Raw genomic sequence first — 20,814 nt, forward strand, 5'->3', positions numbered from 1 at the left:
AGCAAAGTTCTTTTTTCAAAATGTCACAAAATACTGCAACCAATAATAATATATTTTACAGGTTTATACTTGAGTAACACATAAAACCTCCTGTACAATGAACACCACGCTGTAATCAATAAGAATAAAAACAAAGCTATGTATTTTGGTGACAGTTTTCTGAGTGTAATGATGACGTATGGAGGCAGGAATGGTAGCCTGCCAAGATTTGGTCATATGAAAGTCATGCTCAAGAGTACACTATTAAGGGAAGAACTAACCAGAAATGGTATAGCATGTGAGACTATAACAGCAGAAGATGACCGGTATAAAAATCAGCAAAATGTTATGACAGCAAAAGTTGATGACAAACTGAAGAGAGGAGACTGATGGCAAGACTAAGGATTGGACATAGTGCCTAAAACAAAGCATTAAAACTGATAGGGAAACATAACATTAAATTGTGTGAGGACTGTCAAAAGAAAGAATAGGTAGAACAAGCTCAGTAGCCTAGATGGTAGTGTGCCCGCTTTGAGACTGGGAGGTCGCTGGTTCGCGCCTCGGCCGAGACATACCTAATTGGTATAATGGCGGCGCCCTCTGTTGGCTGCGGCTGCATCAACTCGCTACAACGGGTCAGGTGTATCGACATTTCGTTCTGTGTACATTGTTACAAAGAATGACAATACAAAGGAAATTATTATTATTATTATTACAAAGATATACAGAGAGCTCTCGCTACTTCACGCTTCAGTTATCGCTGGTCCACACCATAGCATGAAAAACATTTCTACAAAAAAAAAATAGTGTTAAAAAAGTCAACGGGTGCTTCCTGCACCATTGAAGTACATTTTGGGCTGCTTCCTGCACCGACGACACTGCTCTCGCAAAATCACTCATGCTGTGCTGGCTTGACTGCTCAAGAAGAAGGTAATGGGGGAAGTGGTCAGCCAAGATTCATGCCAATCTTCCGGCACCTGTTGATGTGAGATGTCAGTTGCTGAATGCCCAATTCATATCATAGCGTCTTTTATACTGTATTGTGAACGGACACCTACTCCGCGTTCCCTGGATCTCGCTAGGAAGATTGTGGTGCCCTGCTCTTGTCATGCTAAAGCCTCTGTTCTCTCTCATTCGCGCTCTCTCTCTCATTAGGGCTTTAATCGAAGTATAGCAAACAAAATAAAAACATCCATCCATCCATTATCTCCACCGCTTATCATCAGTAGGGTCACTGGTTGCCAGCCAGTCGCATGGCGTACAGTTGTTTGAGACTCCCCGTGAATAATGGCTTCAGCATATAAATAAACAATATTTGACTTTTAATATCATGTTTGGGGCTTTAAAGACAATATGTATGTAAGCATAGGGGCGCTAATGCGCCAAAGCGATGGATGCGGGATGTCGATGAACTCGAAGAAGAAGTACTTGCTATCCCACAATACATTGCGGCCGTGTTTTTAAATGAGAAGATGATGATGGCCGGCACACCAACCGCCAAGTGAGATCATGTAAACAAAACTGCCAAATGTCCTACATTCAACCTATAACTACTTAAGTTTGACATTAGGACCACTGTAAGGTCATTTTTCTTGGCTTTGTACTTGCATAGTTACTGCTTTTTTACGCCCGACTGACACTTTGATTTTCTACTCGAGTCGGTCTGCTCCCTCTCTATTGAAAATCTCTTTTTAACTTGGTAAACATAATTGTCAGCTTGGAGAAAATGTGCTCAAGTGGGATAGAAAATTTCAAAGAGGAGCTTCGGGGAACGCAAGAGGAGACCCACGCTGTTTACAAGCAGCTCCGATCAGGTGGGTCATTTTAGCTTCTTCAACATCCTTGACATCTACTGTTTATGGCTGTTGAAGTCCACCCCAAGTTATTTACTTTCGGATATGGCCTGCTTTTTTCTTATTGATTCATTATAGTCATATCTATAAACAGGGGAGATTTTAGGTACAGAGCTTTATTGGTGCTGAATAGTGTCTCATCTGTCTCCATTTCCACCAACAACCACGAACAAACATCTTTCAGTCATAAAAAATATTAATTCAGACATGTTTATAAGTAATAAACAACAAATTCTGACAAATAATCTACCCCTGGGTTATTACAAAAAGATAAGAATTCAGTATGGTAGCTGCTGATGTTGACTGCGTATTGTCTGTTGATTCCCGTGCAACTTCCATTGCAGCCTAGTCATCCCGGGATTACCTCATGTGGCCTTTCTCAAGGTTTTCTTAATTTTCCTCGTCCGGGGATTTTTTTCCTTGCCCTCGTGTATGTTTCAGATCATGGGATGTTGGCGTGGTGGTCTGTGGAGCGCTTTGTGACTTTTTTGTAATTAAGGCCTATGCAAATAAATGTGACTTTTTTTGTCTTGCAGACATCAGTGAAAGCTATCTTCCTACTACTGCGCGGCAGGAACAAGACTTGCTTGGTGTTAAAATTGAGGAGGAGAAGGAGGATTTTCAGCCTTGTCACATTAAGCAGGAGAGGGAAGAGGTGGAGCCTGTTCGTGTTAAAGAGGAGGAAGATTTCAATGTGTTGCTAGTGGCTGGGGTCCGTTCAACCATCCAAGATCAAGGTCAACCTGAAGAGAACAGTTGGCAGGAGCCTCTAAGCTTCAGCTCTTTTCACCGCGTGAAAACAGATGACGACGACACGTCCGACTCCGCAAACACTGAAAGCGACAAACCATCAGAAGGTGATAACACATGTGATCGGTGTGGGAAGACGTTTCGACACAAGGCTCATATGAAGTTGCATATGAAAGTTCACACTGGTAAGAGGCCTTTTACCTGCTCAGTTTGTGGTAAAAGATTTACCAAAAGTGGGTGCTTAAAAAGACACACAAGAACCCACACTGGCGAGAAGCCTTTTGCCTGCTCCGTTTGTGGTAAAAGATTCACAGAGAGTGGGAACTTCAAAAAACACACTAGAACCCACACTGGTAAGCTTTTTAACTGTTTGGTTTGTGATAAAACATTCACCCACCAAGGACACTTGAGATCACACACACTAACCCACCCTGGTTACAAGCCGTTTGCCTGCTCAGTTTGCGGCAAAAGATTCACCAAGAGTGGAAGCTTAAAAAGACACACAAGAACCCACACTGGCGAGAAGCCTTTTGCCTGCTCATTTTGCGGCAAAGGATTTATTGAGAGTGGGAACTTTAAAAAACACATTAGAACCCACACCGGTGAGAAGCCTTTTGCCTGCTCAGTTTGTGGTAAAGCATTTACCCACAAAGGACCCTTGAAATCACACGCACTAATCCACACTGGGGAGAAGCCATTTACCTGCTCTGTATGCGGCAAAAGGTTCCCTGTGAACGGGAGCTTAAAAAGACACACAATGACCCACACAGGTGAGAAGCCTATTAACTGTTTAGTCTGTGGTAAAACGTTTACCCACAAGGGACACTTGAAATCGCACACACTAACCCACACTGGTGAGAAGCCGTTTGCCTGCTCAGTTTGTGGCAAACGATTCCCTGTGAGTGGGAGCTTAAAAAGACACTCAAGAACCCACACTGGCGAGAAGCCTTATACCTGTGCACTTTGCGGTCAAATGTTCACCTGGAAGAATGCCTTAAAAAGACACATGCGAACCCACACTGGAGAGAAATCTTTTATCAGCCACAAAGGAAACTTGAAATCACACACACTAACCCGCACTGGCCAGGAGCCTTTTGCCTGCTCAGTTTGTGGTAAAACATTTTCTAAGAGTTCTAATTTAAAAAGACACACAAGAACCCACACAGGTTGATATCCTTTTTCTTGTTCAGTTTGCAGTCAAAGATTCTCCAGTCAGGCTAAAGCTCAGGGTCGCAAGTGTGCTTTTAATACTAGCATGGATCATACAGCTGGATGTGATGCAATTTCTCAAATGTACACGTTTTGTTAAGTTAACAAAATCATTTCCAAAATTTATTTTTGATGTGATTGTGATCAAATTAACCAATATTGTCGGGGTCGGGAACCTATTGCTCTTTTCATGAGTACACATGTCTCAAAGACAAAGTGGAAATTGTGCAATTCAATACATAGTTCCATATACAGCTGATTGTCGCACATGCACAGCTAAAACAATACTGAGGGAACAAAAGGTTCGGTCTAATGTATAGGAAACAATTTTAAATCCAGTTTACAGTCAAAATGTCACACCAACAGACACCATTGTGGCTGTAAATAGCTATACTTTATTCGCAAGTTCAATAAAACACTCTATGTTCATTGTTGAGACACTTTATGATGAAAAGCCACCTAACTTTAACCCAAAACAAACTTTTTACCCAAAAGCTCAAGCAAAGCACCTAAAGCAATATAATTGGGCGAGCAGTACAAATGGGCAGAGCTATCAACAGGGTGCGGACACTTTTTTTTTTCTTGCACTGAAGGTAAATATGTTGGTATCCCCATTTGCAGTATTTTGTTACATTTTTACAAAATAATTTTTCTAGGACCTCGTTTTGAAACCATTATTTACGACAATAATGGCAGGCAAAGTGAGCCTCAACACAACTAGGTAACTGCGGGAAGGAGACATTTTAATTGGTTTATTTATATTCGTATGGGACAGAGGCTCTGGCATTATTATCTTATAGATTTTATTAAATCATCAAAAATCACCCGGTGAAACGAAGCGTGCTAAAAAATTACCATTGGTTCGGGGAGCATTTTTTTATGGTTTTGTTAAACTTTGTCTTAGAATATAGGGTGTGGCACTCTCAATTGTTGTGGCTAGCCCAAATATTTTGCTTTTATGGCTCTTTGGGTCAAAAAACGTTCAAGATTCCTGCTATATTGTACACACTTTTTTACCTATCATCAAAGCATTAAAACATGATGCAGATTTTAGTATTTTGCATCACCAATAAGCACATTATCACAATTAATTTGTGACTGGACCTTTTATTTTACATTTATTTTTAACTGATTGTGTTCAAACAACTTCATACATTTTGTACTCAAAAACAGATTGGACTCATAAAATGTCATAGGTTTTTCTTTTGTTGAGTAATTTTCTTTTGCTGTAAAATATATTATCTGTGTAAAATGTCCAAGATCAGCCTTTTTCTTCTTTTTTTGGGGTCTCATCGCTTTGTTATTTTGATTTGACTATTACCTTGTTCCTGAAACGAAAGTAATAAATTGCCAACATCATCTAGGGAAATGTCTTATGTGCTGAAGTGGTTCGTGTTGGCCATTCGCTTTCTCTTCCGAGTAAGAAATTTGAAAATAAGAATCGATCTGTTTTCGTTTTAACGTACAGCGGTACCTGTATTTACAAATGTCTCTACATACAAAAGTTTCAGGCTACAAATGACCTGGAACGGGAAACTATTGCCTCTATTGACAAAGGCGTTTCAAGATACAAAGTCAAAAATACAATACAGTATTGCGCTGCCATTTGCCCCTCCCAGAGTTCTACATGGCAACTGGTGCGTATGCGTGAATCCCGGCATGCTCTTCATGTCACCTTCCTGCTATGTCTACTGTATGAAGAGCTTCGAAGAGCTATCATTTTCAATGAACCCCACAAAAGACATGCACAAAATTGGACAAGGAGAAAAGAATAGGAAGAGACTTTTTTTGACCATCAAAACAAAGCAACAGAAAATAAAAGGTATGAAAACACACTGGAAGAGTTCAGAGACGTCAATGAGGAGCCATCATTCAATTAGCCCTAATTAAAGAAATTAAATGTTGGCAAAATTCCATGAAGTTCAGAGATTATTGCTCCAGAGATTATCGCTCATTATGATGTCTGCCTTGCGCATTTCCGATGGAGGGAGACATTGGGTCAGTTTTTCAAGAAACACGGGGGAAGAATACACAGTATTGCAATAAGGCCAGTTGAAAAAGGTAAATGAATATTTTTATTATTTCCTTCATTCTTTGTTTTATTGCAGGATGTGTCTCTCATTTTATGTTTATTGTGTGATCATCCAGTTTCAATATTTATGTGTTACATGTTCTAAAGTTCTTTTTTGGTTTAGAAAATTATATATATCATACTTTTGCTGTGATTGAAACACATTAGCGCGTTGACATTCAAAAGGCGTCCCTACTCACAATTGCTAGTTAGCGAGCTGCTACAGCCAGCTTTAAAGGGATATACCGATGTTATGTTTTATAAAAATAATCTTGGTTTAGTAATTCGTAGTTTTTTTCTTCACCGTGGAATCCCCACTTAAGTTGCCGCCATGTTTGTCTGGCATCCTGCCGCCACGCTATGCCCTCTATCACTGGCCCAGTGCCATCTAGTGGTCAAATATTACACATTGGGGCTTTAACAAATGACGTTTTTGTCTTCTAGTGGACGGTAAATAATACACTCATACCTGTCAACCTGTACAATTTTGCCGTACAAAGTACGTTTATTATGCATTTTAAGACGTGTACGACGTATGACAAAATCTGTACGGGAAAACGCAAATTTTTCAATGATGGGTGCCATCCGGTATACACCGACTATCATGAAACGGCAAATCAATCAAGTCAAACGAGTTTGCCGCGGTAGCCTCTATCTCTGAATCGTTTTTTTCGTTGCAAACGAAGCGAGCGGTTTGATGCCACTGTGCGCATGCGTCTGCCGCCTGTGGATTTCCCATCATGCATCATTCCGGGAAAAAAAATGTACGATTATTTTGTATTTCGTACGGGAAAATACGACAGTTTGTACGGGCATGGAGCTGTGGAGGTTGACAGGTATGTACACTGTCACCCTAAAATGTCCATTGTTGTTTTTTAATAAAAAAAAAGAAAACGTGTATCGTGGCTACAATTTTAGTGCTGCGTTTATTGTGATCATCAGCTAAATCAACAGGGAATCATCGAATAATTAAATGATTATAACATTTCCTGGTAATTACTAGCAAATCGGACTCGATCGATACTACGCTGTTTTGACTTGTAGTGGATCGATACCAAAATCCCGATATCGCCCACCCTAATCTTTGATGGTTTTGCGGTGCCAGTCGTGCGGGGAGCGGCGGAAGTAAGAAATCCTGCAGTGAAGCGTCACAGAAGGGAAGACAAAATAGCCACGCCTTTTTCAGAATGCAAAGCTGCTCATTGGTTCGTTTCATCCTTTCTCACTCAGATCTGTCCTCTCGTTGGCCTAACAAGCTGTCATTCATTTCGCTGGTGAGGGAGTTGACGTAATCTCATTAAATCGAGACAGTTTCATCAAATCTCTCCGCCTGATTGCAGAAAGCGGTCTTCTATTTAGTTTTTTTTTTTTTTATGCGGGGAAATAGCTTTAGAATTGAATTCTGGATGGAGTTCCATTTCTAGAATGGGCGTTTTGGGCGAGAGTTGACTTTACGACAGAGTCCCTGCTTGCGCATTCGGAAAGACAAACAACACGTTTGACGTCCGCTAGCTCAGTCGTCGTGCTGCCCTATGCTGTGGCTGCTACTGTTTAAGTGACATTCTTCGAAGGTGAGTAAATACGATAAAGTCAATCGTTTAAAAACAGAAAGTCGCCTCAGAACGAGGTAATTCTTATTTAGTATCAAACAAGCATTTGTCCGTGGCGTGGCCGCTGAGCATTAGCCTGCTTAGCCTGTAGACGGGCCGGGTTTGCGGTTGTAATCCCGTTATAACATTCTTTCTAAAACTTAAACAAATATTCATTTTACTTTTTTTTGCACATACATATATTGAAATTTACTTAAATTAGGGGATATTGATGATATTTACTAGTGATGGGAATTCCGATTTTTTTTTCAGAGAGACAAAATGGAGAAAAAGAGACCGGGAGAGAATATGAGACTAAATGGAGAGAGAGAATGAGAGACTAAATGGAGAAAGAGGCAGAGAAAGTACAGGAGAGAACGAGAGACTGAGTAGAGACGGAGAGAGAACGGGAGAGAATGAGAGACTAAATGGAGAGAGAGACGTGAGAGACTAAATGGAGACAGAGAAAGAACAGGAGAGACTGAATAGAGACGGAGAGAATGAGACTAAATGGAGAGAGAGGTGAGAGACTAAATGGAGAAACACAGGGAGAACGGAAGACAATGAGAGACTTAATAGAGAAAGAGAAACTTAATAAAGAAAGAGTTGGAGAATGGGAGAGAATTAGAGAGACTTAATAGAGGAAGAGACGGAGAGAGAATGGGAGAGAATTAGAGTACATAGTGAAAGAGACACAGAGAGAACAGGAGAGACTGGGGGAGAGTAGGGAAAGAGAGAGAAAAGAGAATGAAAGAGAGTGAATAGAGAAAGCAACAGTGAGAGAACGGGAGGGAAAATGTAATGAGAGGGAACAAAATAAATCGTAGGAGATCGAGAAGGATAGAGAAGATAAGTAGAGAAATGGCGAGCGTGAAAGAGAGGGAGGGAGAATAACGGAAAGATAATGAGAAAAAGAGAGAGAGAGAGACTAGATGGAGAGAGGGATGATGAGATACAGAGAGAAAGAGCCTTTGGAAAGGTGCGTTGATGTTGACATTGTTCACTTTCAAGAGCCGGCTCAACGAGCCGTTTTATTCTCAAACGACTAATATCACTACTATCTACCACCAAGGATGAGAGTCGCATAAGCTCAATCATTGCAACCAATAAACACATACATCAAAATATCACAAAAAACGACTCTAAACTTCCTGTAATTTACATCCTTTTCAATTTGCCACAAATGTTGGTAATAGCTTTATCAGGGACAATGCGTCTGTGCACCGCTGCTAAAAAAAAGCAGCGGCCGCATCCTGTCGGACTATTCATCCGACAACATACAGCGGTCGAGGATTAGCCAGCTCGCTAACATTATGTTATTAATGGGAAACCGGGTCTGAGCGCTTTCCTGTACACCGTTTTAAAAGGTGCTAGGCCTGGCTCTTTATCCTGTTGTAGAGACGAGCAAAGAGGCTGGAGCAAAGAGGCTGGATAGAATTTCATGGGTGTATGCTTCAACAAGTATGGCTGAGTTGCAAGATTTTGCAAATGAAAGGTTTGTTTTGGAAGGGTGGAAAACACGACAACTTCACTGATTTACATTCTGCCTAATCATGCTCAGTGTTTAGAATTTGGATTTGATTAAAGCTCTAAGAAGTTGAATAGTCATTGCTTACCTGTCAACACCAGCCAATTTCTCCCGTTATTAACTAATTCAATGCCAGACGTTTCTCTCATTTGGGAAGAGCCGGTGCCAGCTCATATTTCCGGTTTTGACTTATTTTTGGAGGGCCACAGAAAATGTTGGTCGTACCAAAAATAAAACTTCAATACTAATATTTGATGAGAAAAAAAGTGTTTTTAGCTTTCACCATTATTTGGTAGACAACATTCGAGCACTGCCCGGTTTCTTGAAAATACCCGTTTTCAAGTAAAACGGCATTTGTGCAAGGATGCATTTCAAGCAGAACATTCACTTCGATTCTTTTTTTGCACCTCAATATCGAAAAAATGCTTTCCAAAAACACAAAAGTACTCTACTTGCAAAATAACATTTTAATGCAAGAACACTGAACTTATGCATGAACGATGCAATAACTTTTCCGCGTCCGATGTTTCCGGTGAAGTGATCACACGATTCCAGTCAAATGCATGAAATGTCAAACCTTCTCTGCTCGACGATGACAAAGGGACTTCTTCACCTTTTTTTAGAAAGGAAAAAAAGCACTCTTAAAGCATTATTGTCTGTACTTATCTGTATCTTCACGGGTTCACCAGTCACACTTATTGGTCAGAAAAAGGAAGCAACACAAGTAAGTGTTTGAAATAGTTGCCATTTTTCTTAACATGACTACTTAAAAATGACGCTGACACTGTTTTCTGGTAGCTTTGTTTTGCTATTGCTTGCCCAAGAAGACGGATGCAGACAAATTGAACACTATAAAATGTGTAGTAATGCAAGGATCACTAATGGACATTTATTACGTGCCATGCAGACAATTAAGGTAGCATTTTTCAGTGGTATATTGTAATGGGAAGAACTTCCTGCAATTGGCTACATACTACTGTCAGTTTTACCAAAAACCTATATGATACATTTGTCCATAAATATATTCACTATTTACTGAACATCTAAAAATCACATGTCTTGATAAATGCACACGTAAGATTAGAAAGTGTATATACAAAAACAAAGATACATTTGTGTCTCTGCAAAACACATGATTCACTGAGGATATCTTCTGTTAATGGTACTGGAGAAATTTGAAAATTGGCTTTGAAGGTCCTTAAAATTGCTTGAATTTGGCCATGAAAAACATATACGAACGCCCTCTGTTGTTAACTGTATTCCACGTACTGTATTACATGATCCTTTTCTTCATATTTTAGGAGGGAGTACACAAAACACAATTGACTAGGAGCCCGTCCCGCACTACAATCATGTCCGGGGCGTCGGTAAAAGTCGCTGTTCGGGTTCGACCCTTCAACTCCAGGGAGACGAGCAAGGATTCAAAATGTATCATTCAGATGCAAGGAAACACCACAAGTAAGTCTCCATGCGTTTGAGCTTTTTTGTTGTTAGTGTGTTCTGCAACGTTGAAACGTTTTTTTGTGACATTAGGCATAGGTTTAGAATTGCAAGGCGTGCTTTCGACAGCCACATATGACCCACGAGCCATTGTTGCTGCACCCGTGCACTTTTATGTTGTCCTCTTGGCAATTATGGCAGCAAACAGTGAAACGGTCAGGAATGAACATGTCTGAAGAGAATGACTAAAAAGGCTTACAGGGTGACATTCCTCCTCCTCCTTCTCTTAAGCGGTCTGCATGCCTGATGAGTTGTGTTTTTGTGTCTATGTGTGAGAGAGAAAAGCTGAGTTAGTTTGTAGCAGAACACCCAGGGGCCATATTGCTCCCTGATTACACCCCGATTCATCAAAGCTTTCTATTTTGTCAATGGTTTGTTATGACTGTCATATTCTTTTTATTGTTGTTTTATAGGGCTAAATGTTTTGACAATGTGTGCATGCCCAGGTCAACAAAAGTTTGAATGAGTTTTATTGACTTTGTTTGACAAAAGAGTGAATTAAAGGTTGAGCAAAGGTTTACTGGGTTCTAACACTACAATCAATTCTTGTAACGTCTAGTTTTTTAAGATCAAAAGGACATTCCCAAGTTTTAGCTGGTCAAGATAGTGACAGTCCATTTCCATCTTAAACATGTTATCAGTTTTGTTTTTAATAGTATTGACTGTGTCCTACTGCAAGTGCAAAATGGTTGGGGTTGCCACAATTGTTTTAAGATGTATGAAAGAAAAGCTTTAATGACATACTTTGGTTGTTGTAAAGTAATTATGTCAAAAGTTACGGGCTGCGGCCCAGGCCTGTCCCATTGGATGATTTTATTCCAGCATATCATAAACTTCTAAGTATATCAAAACAGCAAGCCAGTCTCTAGGTAATTCCTTTCAAATGTTATGATTTTTAAAAGAAATGCGAACCAATAGCTTTCGCTAGAAAAAGGATATACTCTCAGCTTTAGTAGGACCAGCCTAGTAGTGTGATCTGTGTCGTCCAATCTTATTGTCCAGGCACTGCAAAAACTCATTTAAAACCAGTTTGACAATTAAAGAAAACAATTACATTTTTTTCTGAACTCCCACCTGAGTTTGTATAGCGTGGTTCATGTACAAAACTGCATTCACTTAGGTGTGTTAAAATAAACCAGTTAAAGAATTTAATGCCAAACATAAAACATGTTTTTTTATTTTTTGTAAATAAATGTGTTATGCTTAGAAAAAACCTCTTCGTCCATGATTATAATATATGTATGGTAGGCTACTAAAGAAGGCAGAATGATAAAAGCATAATCTGAAAAGCTACGGTATGCTAAAAAGGTTGTTATTTTACTTATTTGGCCTGCCCGAGAACAGAAAGTCTGGATCAAGCTCCAGGACCAATCTGAGTTTGACATCTCTGCTGAATAGGATTCATCATAAATTCACCTCAATCATCCCATTTATTCCGTCACAAATGCGCACTCAAAAAAACTACTACCCCAAGCCTAGCATTTACATGCAGTCAATATTTTCCGTAGCACTATTTATATACTCTATAGCAGGGGTGGCGAACACGCGGCTCTAGAGCCGCATGCGGCTCTTGGCCAATAAGAATGCGGCTCTTTGCCTCATCATATTTTCTATCTACCGTGGCTCTTTGCCTCGTTTCATATTTAGTTTTTTTCTTTCTTGAAACACACTTGAATCCATCAGAGTTAATGACAAATATTAAGTAATTTTTAAAATAAATTTGGCAGATTTGTTGTTTTTATGCTGCTCCGAACACATAATTGACTGCCAATCATCTGCGTAGGTTACGTCTAATGACGGTCAGTGTTTGGTGTGGCTCTTTAACTTTCACACTTAAAAATTTCGTCTCTTTTTGTCAAACGTGTTCGCCACCCCTGCTCTATAGCAAAACGTTGTATTAGGTATTTTTATATTCTATATCTTTATTTTATTATTTTATTTTTCAACACAAGGATACTGCTGGAAGTGTGAATTTCCCTACGGGATGAATAAAGTATCTATCTATCTATCTATCTAGCTATCTAGCTATCTAGCTCTAATATTCTTCGAAGATCGTAATTCAGGCTTCCGGACCAATTAGAATATATCGTTTTCATGACAAGTGTTAAAATTTAATCCATCTCCTTGTCGTTTGGTACCGGGCCAAATTGAAGTGGAAATGTTGGGCAACGTCATTACGCAAATAGTCATGTTTCCACACTTTTCACATTGAACAAAACATTATTGTATTCATGTCACCATAATCATTGAAGCCCCATAGTCTTTGCATGCAAATGCAAACGTGTGTTCATCTTGTGTTAGCAATACATACAGTTTGCCAGACACAACATTTTAAAGGGGTATGAAGCTTTGTCCCCTTATTTAAATGAAAGCTCAAACAATAGTGGGGCCAGAACGTATTCATGATTTATTATGACTGTGTTTTGTGTGAGTATGAATCATTGAGATATGGTTGGTGCTTGTCACTACTTCATTTCATCTTCCATGTCAGACATGAGATTAAGTTTATCCAATATGAACATTTATTGACAGTGTCACCAGCATAACCTCTGAACTGTGACTGTTTACTGTTGTATCATACTGAGCTTACATAAAGAATACCCCGGCTTGTTTTATCCCACTGTCAAAGAAATCTCCGTGTGAAATTCAGTGTGCCTATTCTCTACGGTTGGGGATTTTTACCAAGACAATATCCCTTTTAAAGTCTGTCGCAGAACTGCAGTGGAAAATGCTGCATTTTGGTGGGTTGGATAGTCCTTGCAAAGTTTTTTGCTCTATGTCTCAGATTGCAGAGCACAAAGGGTGCTGGCAAGCGGCCATACTCTCACTTCATTGCAGATTGTATACAGAGGATGCTATATCTTTGGGACGATGAGTTAACATAGTAACACACAAGCACAAACACACACACACACTTGTTTGTTACATACTTTCAGGACGTATGGGTTGAATACAGTGGACTTGAATATTTAATTAGCTAAGCCAATCGTACAAATAATGGTTCATCAGCTGATGAGCTAGTGCATTCTTACAGTAATGTGCCATAGCTTATGTCTTTCGACCTAGATGAAATAAACAATCAGTAGTTTTGCAATATAGTAATTTAACAAAGCAACGAAGTACATTTCGACTTTTGTTTTGTGTTGTAGAAAAAGAATGCTGTGCTGACAAATGGTAAAAAATTGCTCACCTTAACATAGTTCACGCCACCTAGCTTTAGATATCTTAGACATCTTTTTTCAGGTTGATATTTTTTTCCCTTTTATAAGCCAAAGTGATTTTTCATGTTACTGATGGTACATAAGTCTATTTTCTTGATTTTGGCTCAGGCAGCTTGGATTCTGTTACAACCCACCGATGTTTAGAGATGAACTCGTCTGTTTCTATACACGCTCTGTAACTGCCTGGTGACAAGTTCATGACGTTGTCGGCATACAGTCACTTTTGACTGTTTATGTAGGAAAATTTGCTGTTTATTTGCAAGGGCTAAATATGATCTCACTGACTGCCTCGGTTGCCTGCTTAACATGTATAGAGGGTTGATAAGGATCATTTTTCGCCAATTGATTATTCACTATTCCAAGGCCTATACAGGCAGTCAGAATGTCAAAAATGATGACAGTAGATCCTTTGTGTTGCAAATGGCATCCAGAGCTTGGTTTCATTAGGGGCCTGATGTTTGCTGTATCTTCCAGGTTATGTAACTTTTATGCTGTGTTCTCGGTGGGTGACCCTGTATGTATGGATGGGCAAAAATAGCCAACAGATCAGGCACACAACCAGCTTGTTTGTCTGAGCGTTAGAATTTGATTATTTTTTTTTTGCTATGGTGCCACAAATCCTTTAGAAAAAAGGGGTACATGTTCGAAATGCATGTTATGTTTTATCACCTCTTAAAATGAGTCAATTGACAAACCACAAGTCAACATGGCAGGTAAAATTTCCCCAATCTTATCAGATACCAGTGATGGGCCTGCAAGGCCTTTTCTGCGGGCCCAAAAATGATCAGAATCTTGTGATGTTAATTATATTTTGTCCATGAATACCTATTAAATAAACCCAATTCTCATCTTCCTTTCATTGCTTTTCCCGTAGTTCCGCTGCTTCCAGATGCGTGTTTTCATGTTCAAGCATTTTACTAATCACAATTCAGGCCATTACTTGTTGCGAGGGTCAGTAATCTGCCTGGAGGCCTTCTCAATCAGTTCTGCGGGCCATGTAGCATAAAGCAAGTGTCTATAAAGCTCTTGCTTGAACCAATCAGATTTCAAATTGGCGACACCAAGGCCTCCCGAGCTGGCATAGGAAAATGTCAGCCTTTTCACAAACTGATTGGCTAGGGAGCACCAGCGTGATGGTCAGACAGAGAAGAATGATCGGTGAGTGACAGATTATACTAGAAACTAGCAAACAGTATCTGTAGCAAGCTTCACAAGCAGATATATTGTTGTTTTGGTTTATTAGTGGTTTTGTCAACCCATTGCTGAAGGAAGAGAAGAAATTGATTTGGTTGCAGATTTACTGCCAAAGGCACTTTCCAGACAGACTTTTTAAGAAAAGATTAACATAATTAAAAAATGTCTGACAACTCTGAAGCTACAGTCCTCTGGGTGTGAACCTAAAAAGATATTTTTGTTGTGTTTGTTTTGCTTGAATGTGGTGCTGCTTAGCCAGGGTCCTTCTTGGGTTGATGCAACAATTATGACATAGCATATGATGCTTATGAACTTTTTGCAGACAGGCCCGATTGACCTGATTATAAACTGTAATCCACCGGTTTACTTCAAGATGCCACGCCCTTCCACTCTAATCCCGGTGACCCTTGTTGGTGTGCGTTGACACTCCAGGGTGTCACATTCCTCATGCTGGGGTTGACCTGGACCAAAACACATGTGGCCACATGCTCAACTTGAAGAGTGGCTTGACATTTCAGAATGACCTCTTAATGAGAGAGTGAGTTGGTGTAGGGGGGCCGGTAGGGAGTTGCTTTAGGCAGATGTCTGTGTCTGTTATCCATGTACGCTTTGTGTCATAAGACTTTTAAAGCACTAGCATAATTGCTTCTTCTTGGTGACTACTTTTGAACAGGCCCTTTATTTTACCTTAGCAGTGAGAAAAATATTTGTAGACCAAGAGTACAGTGATACCTCTGCATACAAACTTAATTCACCCCAGGATCGTGCTCAGACTGCTCGCAAGCTTTCCCGATATTAAATCCTTTATGAATAATTGGCCCCCTCCCCTCCTCCCAAAAGCATACATATGAACCCAAAATAGCTATAAAACGCATCTTTCTGATCAGTAAAAACACTTTAAAATAGTAATTAAACCAGAAAATATACAGTAACAAAAAAATAAGATGATATTAATTAAATGTGAGTATATTATGAGCACCGTAAAGAATATGTGCGCATGTTGAAGAGGAAGTGAGGGGCCGTTGCAAGGAAGAGTCACAGAGATCTGTTTGTATGTTTTTCCCATATTTGACATTTTTTGATAATTTTTTTCATTGTGTACACTGTGTAATAATTTTGTTCGGGATGTGGAAGATGTGTAAGCACATGGCGTACACCCCAAATGAAAGTTACTAGCACTTAAAAGGGTGTTTAATACTTCTTTGCCCCCTGTGGTACCAAGAAACTTTTATTCTGTTAAGAAAAAACGATTTGAATACAAGGTAAAAAATACCTGAACTGTCACACCAATATTACTTTATATAAAAAATTATAGGTCAAAAAGTTTGTATTTCTTTTACATAGTGGAATCCCTACCTAAGAATGCTGTCAGTTTTGTCTGGCTAATTGCTGCTACGCCTTGCTTTGATAGATAGATAGATAGATACTTTATGCATCCCTGTAGGGAAATTCACACTTCTTGCAGTATCCTTGTGTTGAAAATAAAATAATGATAAAAGAAAAAAAATAGAGTACAGAAATACCCAATATAACATGTTGATATAGAGTATTTAAATAGTGCTACATAAAATACACACTGTAATAAAAAATAGGGTTTTATGCAAATGTGGGGGTGGGGTTTAATGTGGGCTTTTCCTCCCCCGGGTGGAGTTAAAGAGCCTCATGGCACCAGAACCAGACTGTGACAGCAGTCTGTCGCTGAAACTGCTCTTCCGTTTGGAGATGATGCTGTGTAGTGGATGTGATATATCGTCCATGATTGACCGCAGCTTTTTCAGTGCCCGTCTCTCAGCTACAATTGTCAGGCTGTCCAGCTCTGTGCCGACAACGGAGCACGCTTTCCTCACCAGTTTATCAAGACGAAAGGCATCCTTCTTCTTAGCGCTGCCTCCCTCAACACGCTGCCGCATAGAAGAGGGCGCTTGCCACAACAGTCTCATAGAACATTTGCAGGACTTTTTTGCAGATGTTGAAGGACGCCAGCCTTCTGAGGAAGTACAGTCCTTTCCTTTCCTCTGTCCTTTCCTGCATAGAGCTTCTGTGTTGGCAGTCCAGTCCAGTTTATTGTCCAGCTGCACACCCAGGTATTTGTTGGTCTGGACAATTCTACATATTCTCCTTTGATAGTTACAGGAACCGGGTGAGTTCTAGTTCTCCTAAAGTCCACAACCATCTCCCTGGTCTTGGTGGTGTTCAGGTGCAGGTGGTTAGCATCGCTCCATTGGACAAAGTCCTGAATTAATTTCCTGTACACTGGCACTGGTTTTCATTCGCATTTGTGGACTGTATTTTTCTTAATACAGTAATCCCTCGGTTATCGCGGTTAATGGGGACCGAGACCACCCGCGAAAACTGAAAATCCGCGAAGTAGCGGCGCCCCTTCCAAAATGCGTAAAAAAAAAACTTATGCAGGTATACAGTATACCTCCCCGCCATTAAACCGAAGTGATCGCTGGCATGATGGCAAGGAGTTATTGGGTGACTCATCCAGAACTCTGCACACTGGAACTGAATGTACCAAAACATGACCCACAAGTGTAGCCACGTCTTACATAATCAATTTACCGTAAATTCCGGACTATAAGCCGCTACTTTTTCCCCAAACTTTCAGCCCTACGGCTTATTCAGTGATGCGGCCAATTTATGTAATTTTTCTAACGGCCGCCAGCGGCGCTCGAGTACAAAAGGTAAGATTTAGACCGGTGGAATATATGTGCTGAGGAAGACTGCAACTTCTTAGCTTGTGCACAAATTAAATTAGCGTAGACATATCCTCATCATGCAAATTGCAAAACGAAAGGCACATGACGCAACTTTCAAGCTAAACGCAATCGAGCAGTTCGATAAAGAAGGAAACGGAGCTACTGCACGTAAACTTTACTTTGCAACGTATTTTCGAATAAGGGAGCGTGGATCGACGTCTATATGGCAAAGTCTCTTTCCCATACTGAAGGAAGATGACTTCGATGACGTTAGTTATAAGGAGGAAGATGAGGACGGTTTACCGTGGTTTCTACATATATGGTATGTTTTTTTTAACAGACCTGTATACTGTGTCGCGAGCGTGTTGCTAGTAGCGTTTTGCTACCCCTCACAGGCACGGTTTGGGATGAAAGTTACAATATTATTATTAAAGCTTTGAAAACTCTCGGTGTACCGTCTTTCTTTGTAAATATGTGTAACCATGTATTATATGTATTTGCAACTGTATATTTTTGTAATGTATTTATTTTAGAAACGTATTCTGATATGTTATGCACGAGCAAATGAGAAAGAAGGGGCGGGGCAAACGTGGGCTGACGGGAAGTGGAGTAAAGGTGAGACGTGTTTGTGGATGCGGCCGACAATAGTGGATATATATTTTTCCCACCCTTACCTTTGAAAATATACACTTTTTTCCCTTGGATTACTTTCAACGAGCACCCGGACTCTGCAGGTCTGCATCAAACGTTAAGTATCATTTTCCGTTCATTTTGCCGGCTGTGATTTTTGGACTGTGTCGGGTATGGGTTAATTTTGTGTTTGTGATGCATTCTATCAATGTGGGCGCATGCGGCTAATATACAGGTGCGGCTTGTGTATGTTCAAGATCGGTTTTCCTCCCGAAATGTGGTGGGTGCGGCCTATAATCAGGTGCGCTCTACAGTCCGGAATTTACGGTACACAGAATAGGACTGCGGCGAAACCACTACGAACCATTCAGTATGATTGTATTAACCGCTCTCAAACACATGCAGCCATCGCAGCTTATTTCGCTTGTTAACACTACCGGTTACATATTGAAAATAAAAACAGTGAAAATGTGATATTTGATGAGTGTTTGTGAAGCGTTTTGGGAAACAACAGTTACAAAAATGGTCCGTGTTCATTTTAATCAAAGTGAAAGAGCTACCTTCTGACAATAACAACATACTTAAACTAGCGGCATCGAACGGCTTTTACAACAAATAAACGAAACCACACACAATTAGCCGTGTTTAGGTAGTACAAACAATCGCTCGCTTTTGGTATAATAAAGTCAAACTTGAGATGAAATGTGACAGAAGAGAATATACTTACGTCGTGTCGCCGAGTTCCTCCATGATAAACAGCGCCACAGAAGAAGGGGGTGAGGTGGGAGGGGTTGAAGGGGGGGGGGGGAAGCGGTAACTCACCATGACTAAGCATTGTGTCAGGGCCTCCCCCTCCCCTTCACAATAAGAGTGTCCACACCGTGTCCCTAGTTGACATAAGCTTGCGCTTGCTCATGTCAATAAATGCTTTTATTGAGAAGGTAAGGTATATATTTTAGACCCGCGAAGCTCTGAACCCGCAAAAGTGGAACCGCGAACTAGCGAGGTTCCACTGTATAGCGAGCAAGATTATTTTGCAAATAAAACTCACATCAAAATTGTCATGTTTAAAGGTTCTCATATAAAGAGGTACAGCTGTAAATGGATACGACTACATGGGTTAAACTAGAGGATCCACAACTAAACGACATATCAACAACATAACAAATGAAAGGAAATAAGTGGATGAACAATTTGGATCGTTGGAAACTTAAAGGGAGTGGATTGAGCCTGAAAAGTATAAACATGATATAAAGATCTTGCAGTTTTTTAAAGATGATGATCTCATTAAAGTCCTCAACAATCTAAAATGGTCAAATCCCGGACCCTTAAAACAAACCTTGATGAACTTTGATGACAAATCGACCTTTGATTCTTTCTTCAACCGCAATCGACATGGTGTCTGACAGTGGCTACCTCTACTGTAAATAAAACCTTGTGACCCTCTAAAAAATTGAAAGGGGAAAGATTTTGAACACTGAGCAATCTTTTCGGTACTCCAAATAGTTTCCCCTTGTGGTAGAGAACACATTACTGGAGCATCTTACATTTTGCTAATCTCATCGTTGGTGCTGTGCTTGCTGTTCTTTTGAGCCTGTGATGGAGTGAGCACTCAGCCGGAGTTAGCTTGTGAGTGGGGGAGGGGGAATGTGGAAACGGCCACACTAGGAGAGGCGCTGAATGTCATGCACAAGATTTATTCACATGCCTGGTAGCGTGACTGTGCGTCACAAGCCTTTCCGTTGCTTGCTTTGAAACTGACAGAAATGTGCATACTTCTACAATAAAACTTAAAGGAGGAAGAGAGTGTTGCAGCTTTTCCTCAAATCTGTTACAGATTGCAGAAATTATTTCTGTTTTTCAGGGGTAGGTTGTTAAATTTTGATTAGGACAACTTTGTCTTATTTAGGACTGGTGAACAAATTAAAAGAATTTGACAGATTTGTAATTTTACGCATGATAAAACTTAATTTTGTGGCTGGCTGTTGGATTTTTTGTTTTAGTCAAATAAAAACTAATCGGTCTTTGTACCTGATAACAATACAATGCAAAGTCTTTGTAAACATTGAAGGTGGGCAGATCGATCCAAAGATCGATATTAGTGATACTGAATGAGTACTTTGATCAGATCAATACTATTGTCTTGTGATCTATAATGTCTTCAGATTTTAACTGTCACTGTAATAATGGTGTTAATGAACTGTTAAATTATACTTACATTATTACCACACCCATCACTATGGACTGGCCGTGGGGAGCCTAACCCTCTCACTTAGGGCTTGTGCCTTCCTACTGGAAGCCTGATCTGTTTTTTTTTGTGTGGGTAATAATAATTTTGGCCGAGCCCCAGAATTTTGAATGTTTTCCTTTTGCAGCAGTAATACCAAACATTTGGGTACAAAAAGATCTCATCAAGGTGAATTAACAAACTTTCTTTATTCATGAGAATGTGTTTTGAGTGCACTACCAGTGTTCATTTTTCCTGTGAAAAGTGATGGGTCCCGGGGACTCGCATGCTCAAAAATCTATGGGTCCCAACAGAGATCTATGGGTCCCCAAAATTTAGTTATCGAGTTTGACATTGTAAA

General features: G+C 40.0%; 2 protein-coding genes across 11 annotated transcripts in view; both read left to right on the plus strand.

The window, feature by feature from the left end:
• The first annotated feature begins 1,701 nt into the window (after nucleotides 1-1,701).
• LOC148369808 (uncharacterized) lies at nucleotides 1,702-5,149 on the plus strand. Its single transcript, XM_088332000.1, has 2 exons — nucleotides 1,702-1,793; nucleotides 2,369-5,149. Exons 1-2 carry the CDS (start codon nucleotides 1,706-1,708, stop codon nucleotides 3,751-3,753), a joined length of 1,473 nt encoding a protein of 490 aa, XP_088188126.1. The 5' UTR covers nucleotides 1,702-1,705; the 3' UTR covers nucleotides 3,754-5,149.
• A 2,005-nt stretch (nucleotides 5,150-7,154) lies between these two features.
• kif1b (kinesin family member 1B) overlaps nucleotides 7,155-20,814 on the plus strand; it is an 86,961-nt gene continuing 73,301 nt past the window's right edge. For all 10 annotated transcript variants that reach the window (XM_088332020.1, XM_088332011.1, XM_088332013.1 and 7 more), the window contains exons 1-2: nucleotides 7,155-7,433; nucleotides 10,281-10,437. In XM_088332020.1, coding sequence (XP_088188146.1) covers nucleotides 10,332-10,437 — 106 coding nt within the window. In that variant the 5' untranslated portion in view covers nucleotides 7,155-7,433; nucleotides 10,281-10,331. The remainder of the gene's footprint in view (nucleotides 7,434-10,280; nucleotides 10,438-20,814) is intronic.

This window comes from Urocampus carinirostris, chromosome 3 (genome assembly GCF_059441175.1).
Source record: "Urocampus carinirostris isolate Australia breed hairy pipefish chromosome 3, RoL_Ucar_1.0, whole genome shotgun sequence".
Classification (NCBI taxonomy): Eukaryota; Metazoa; Chordata; class Actinopteri; order Syngnathiformes; family Syngnathidae; genus Urocampus; species Urocampus carinirostris.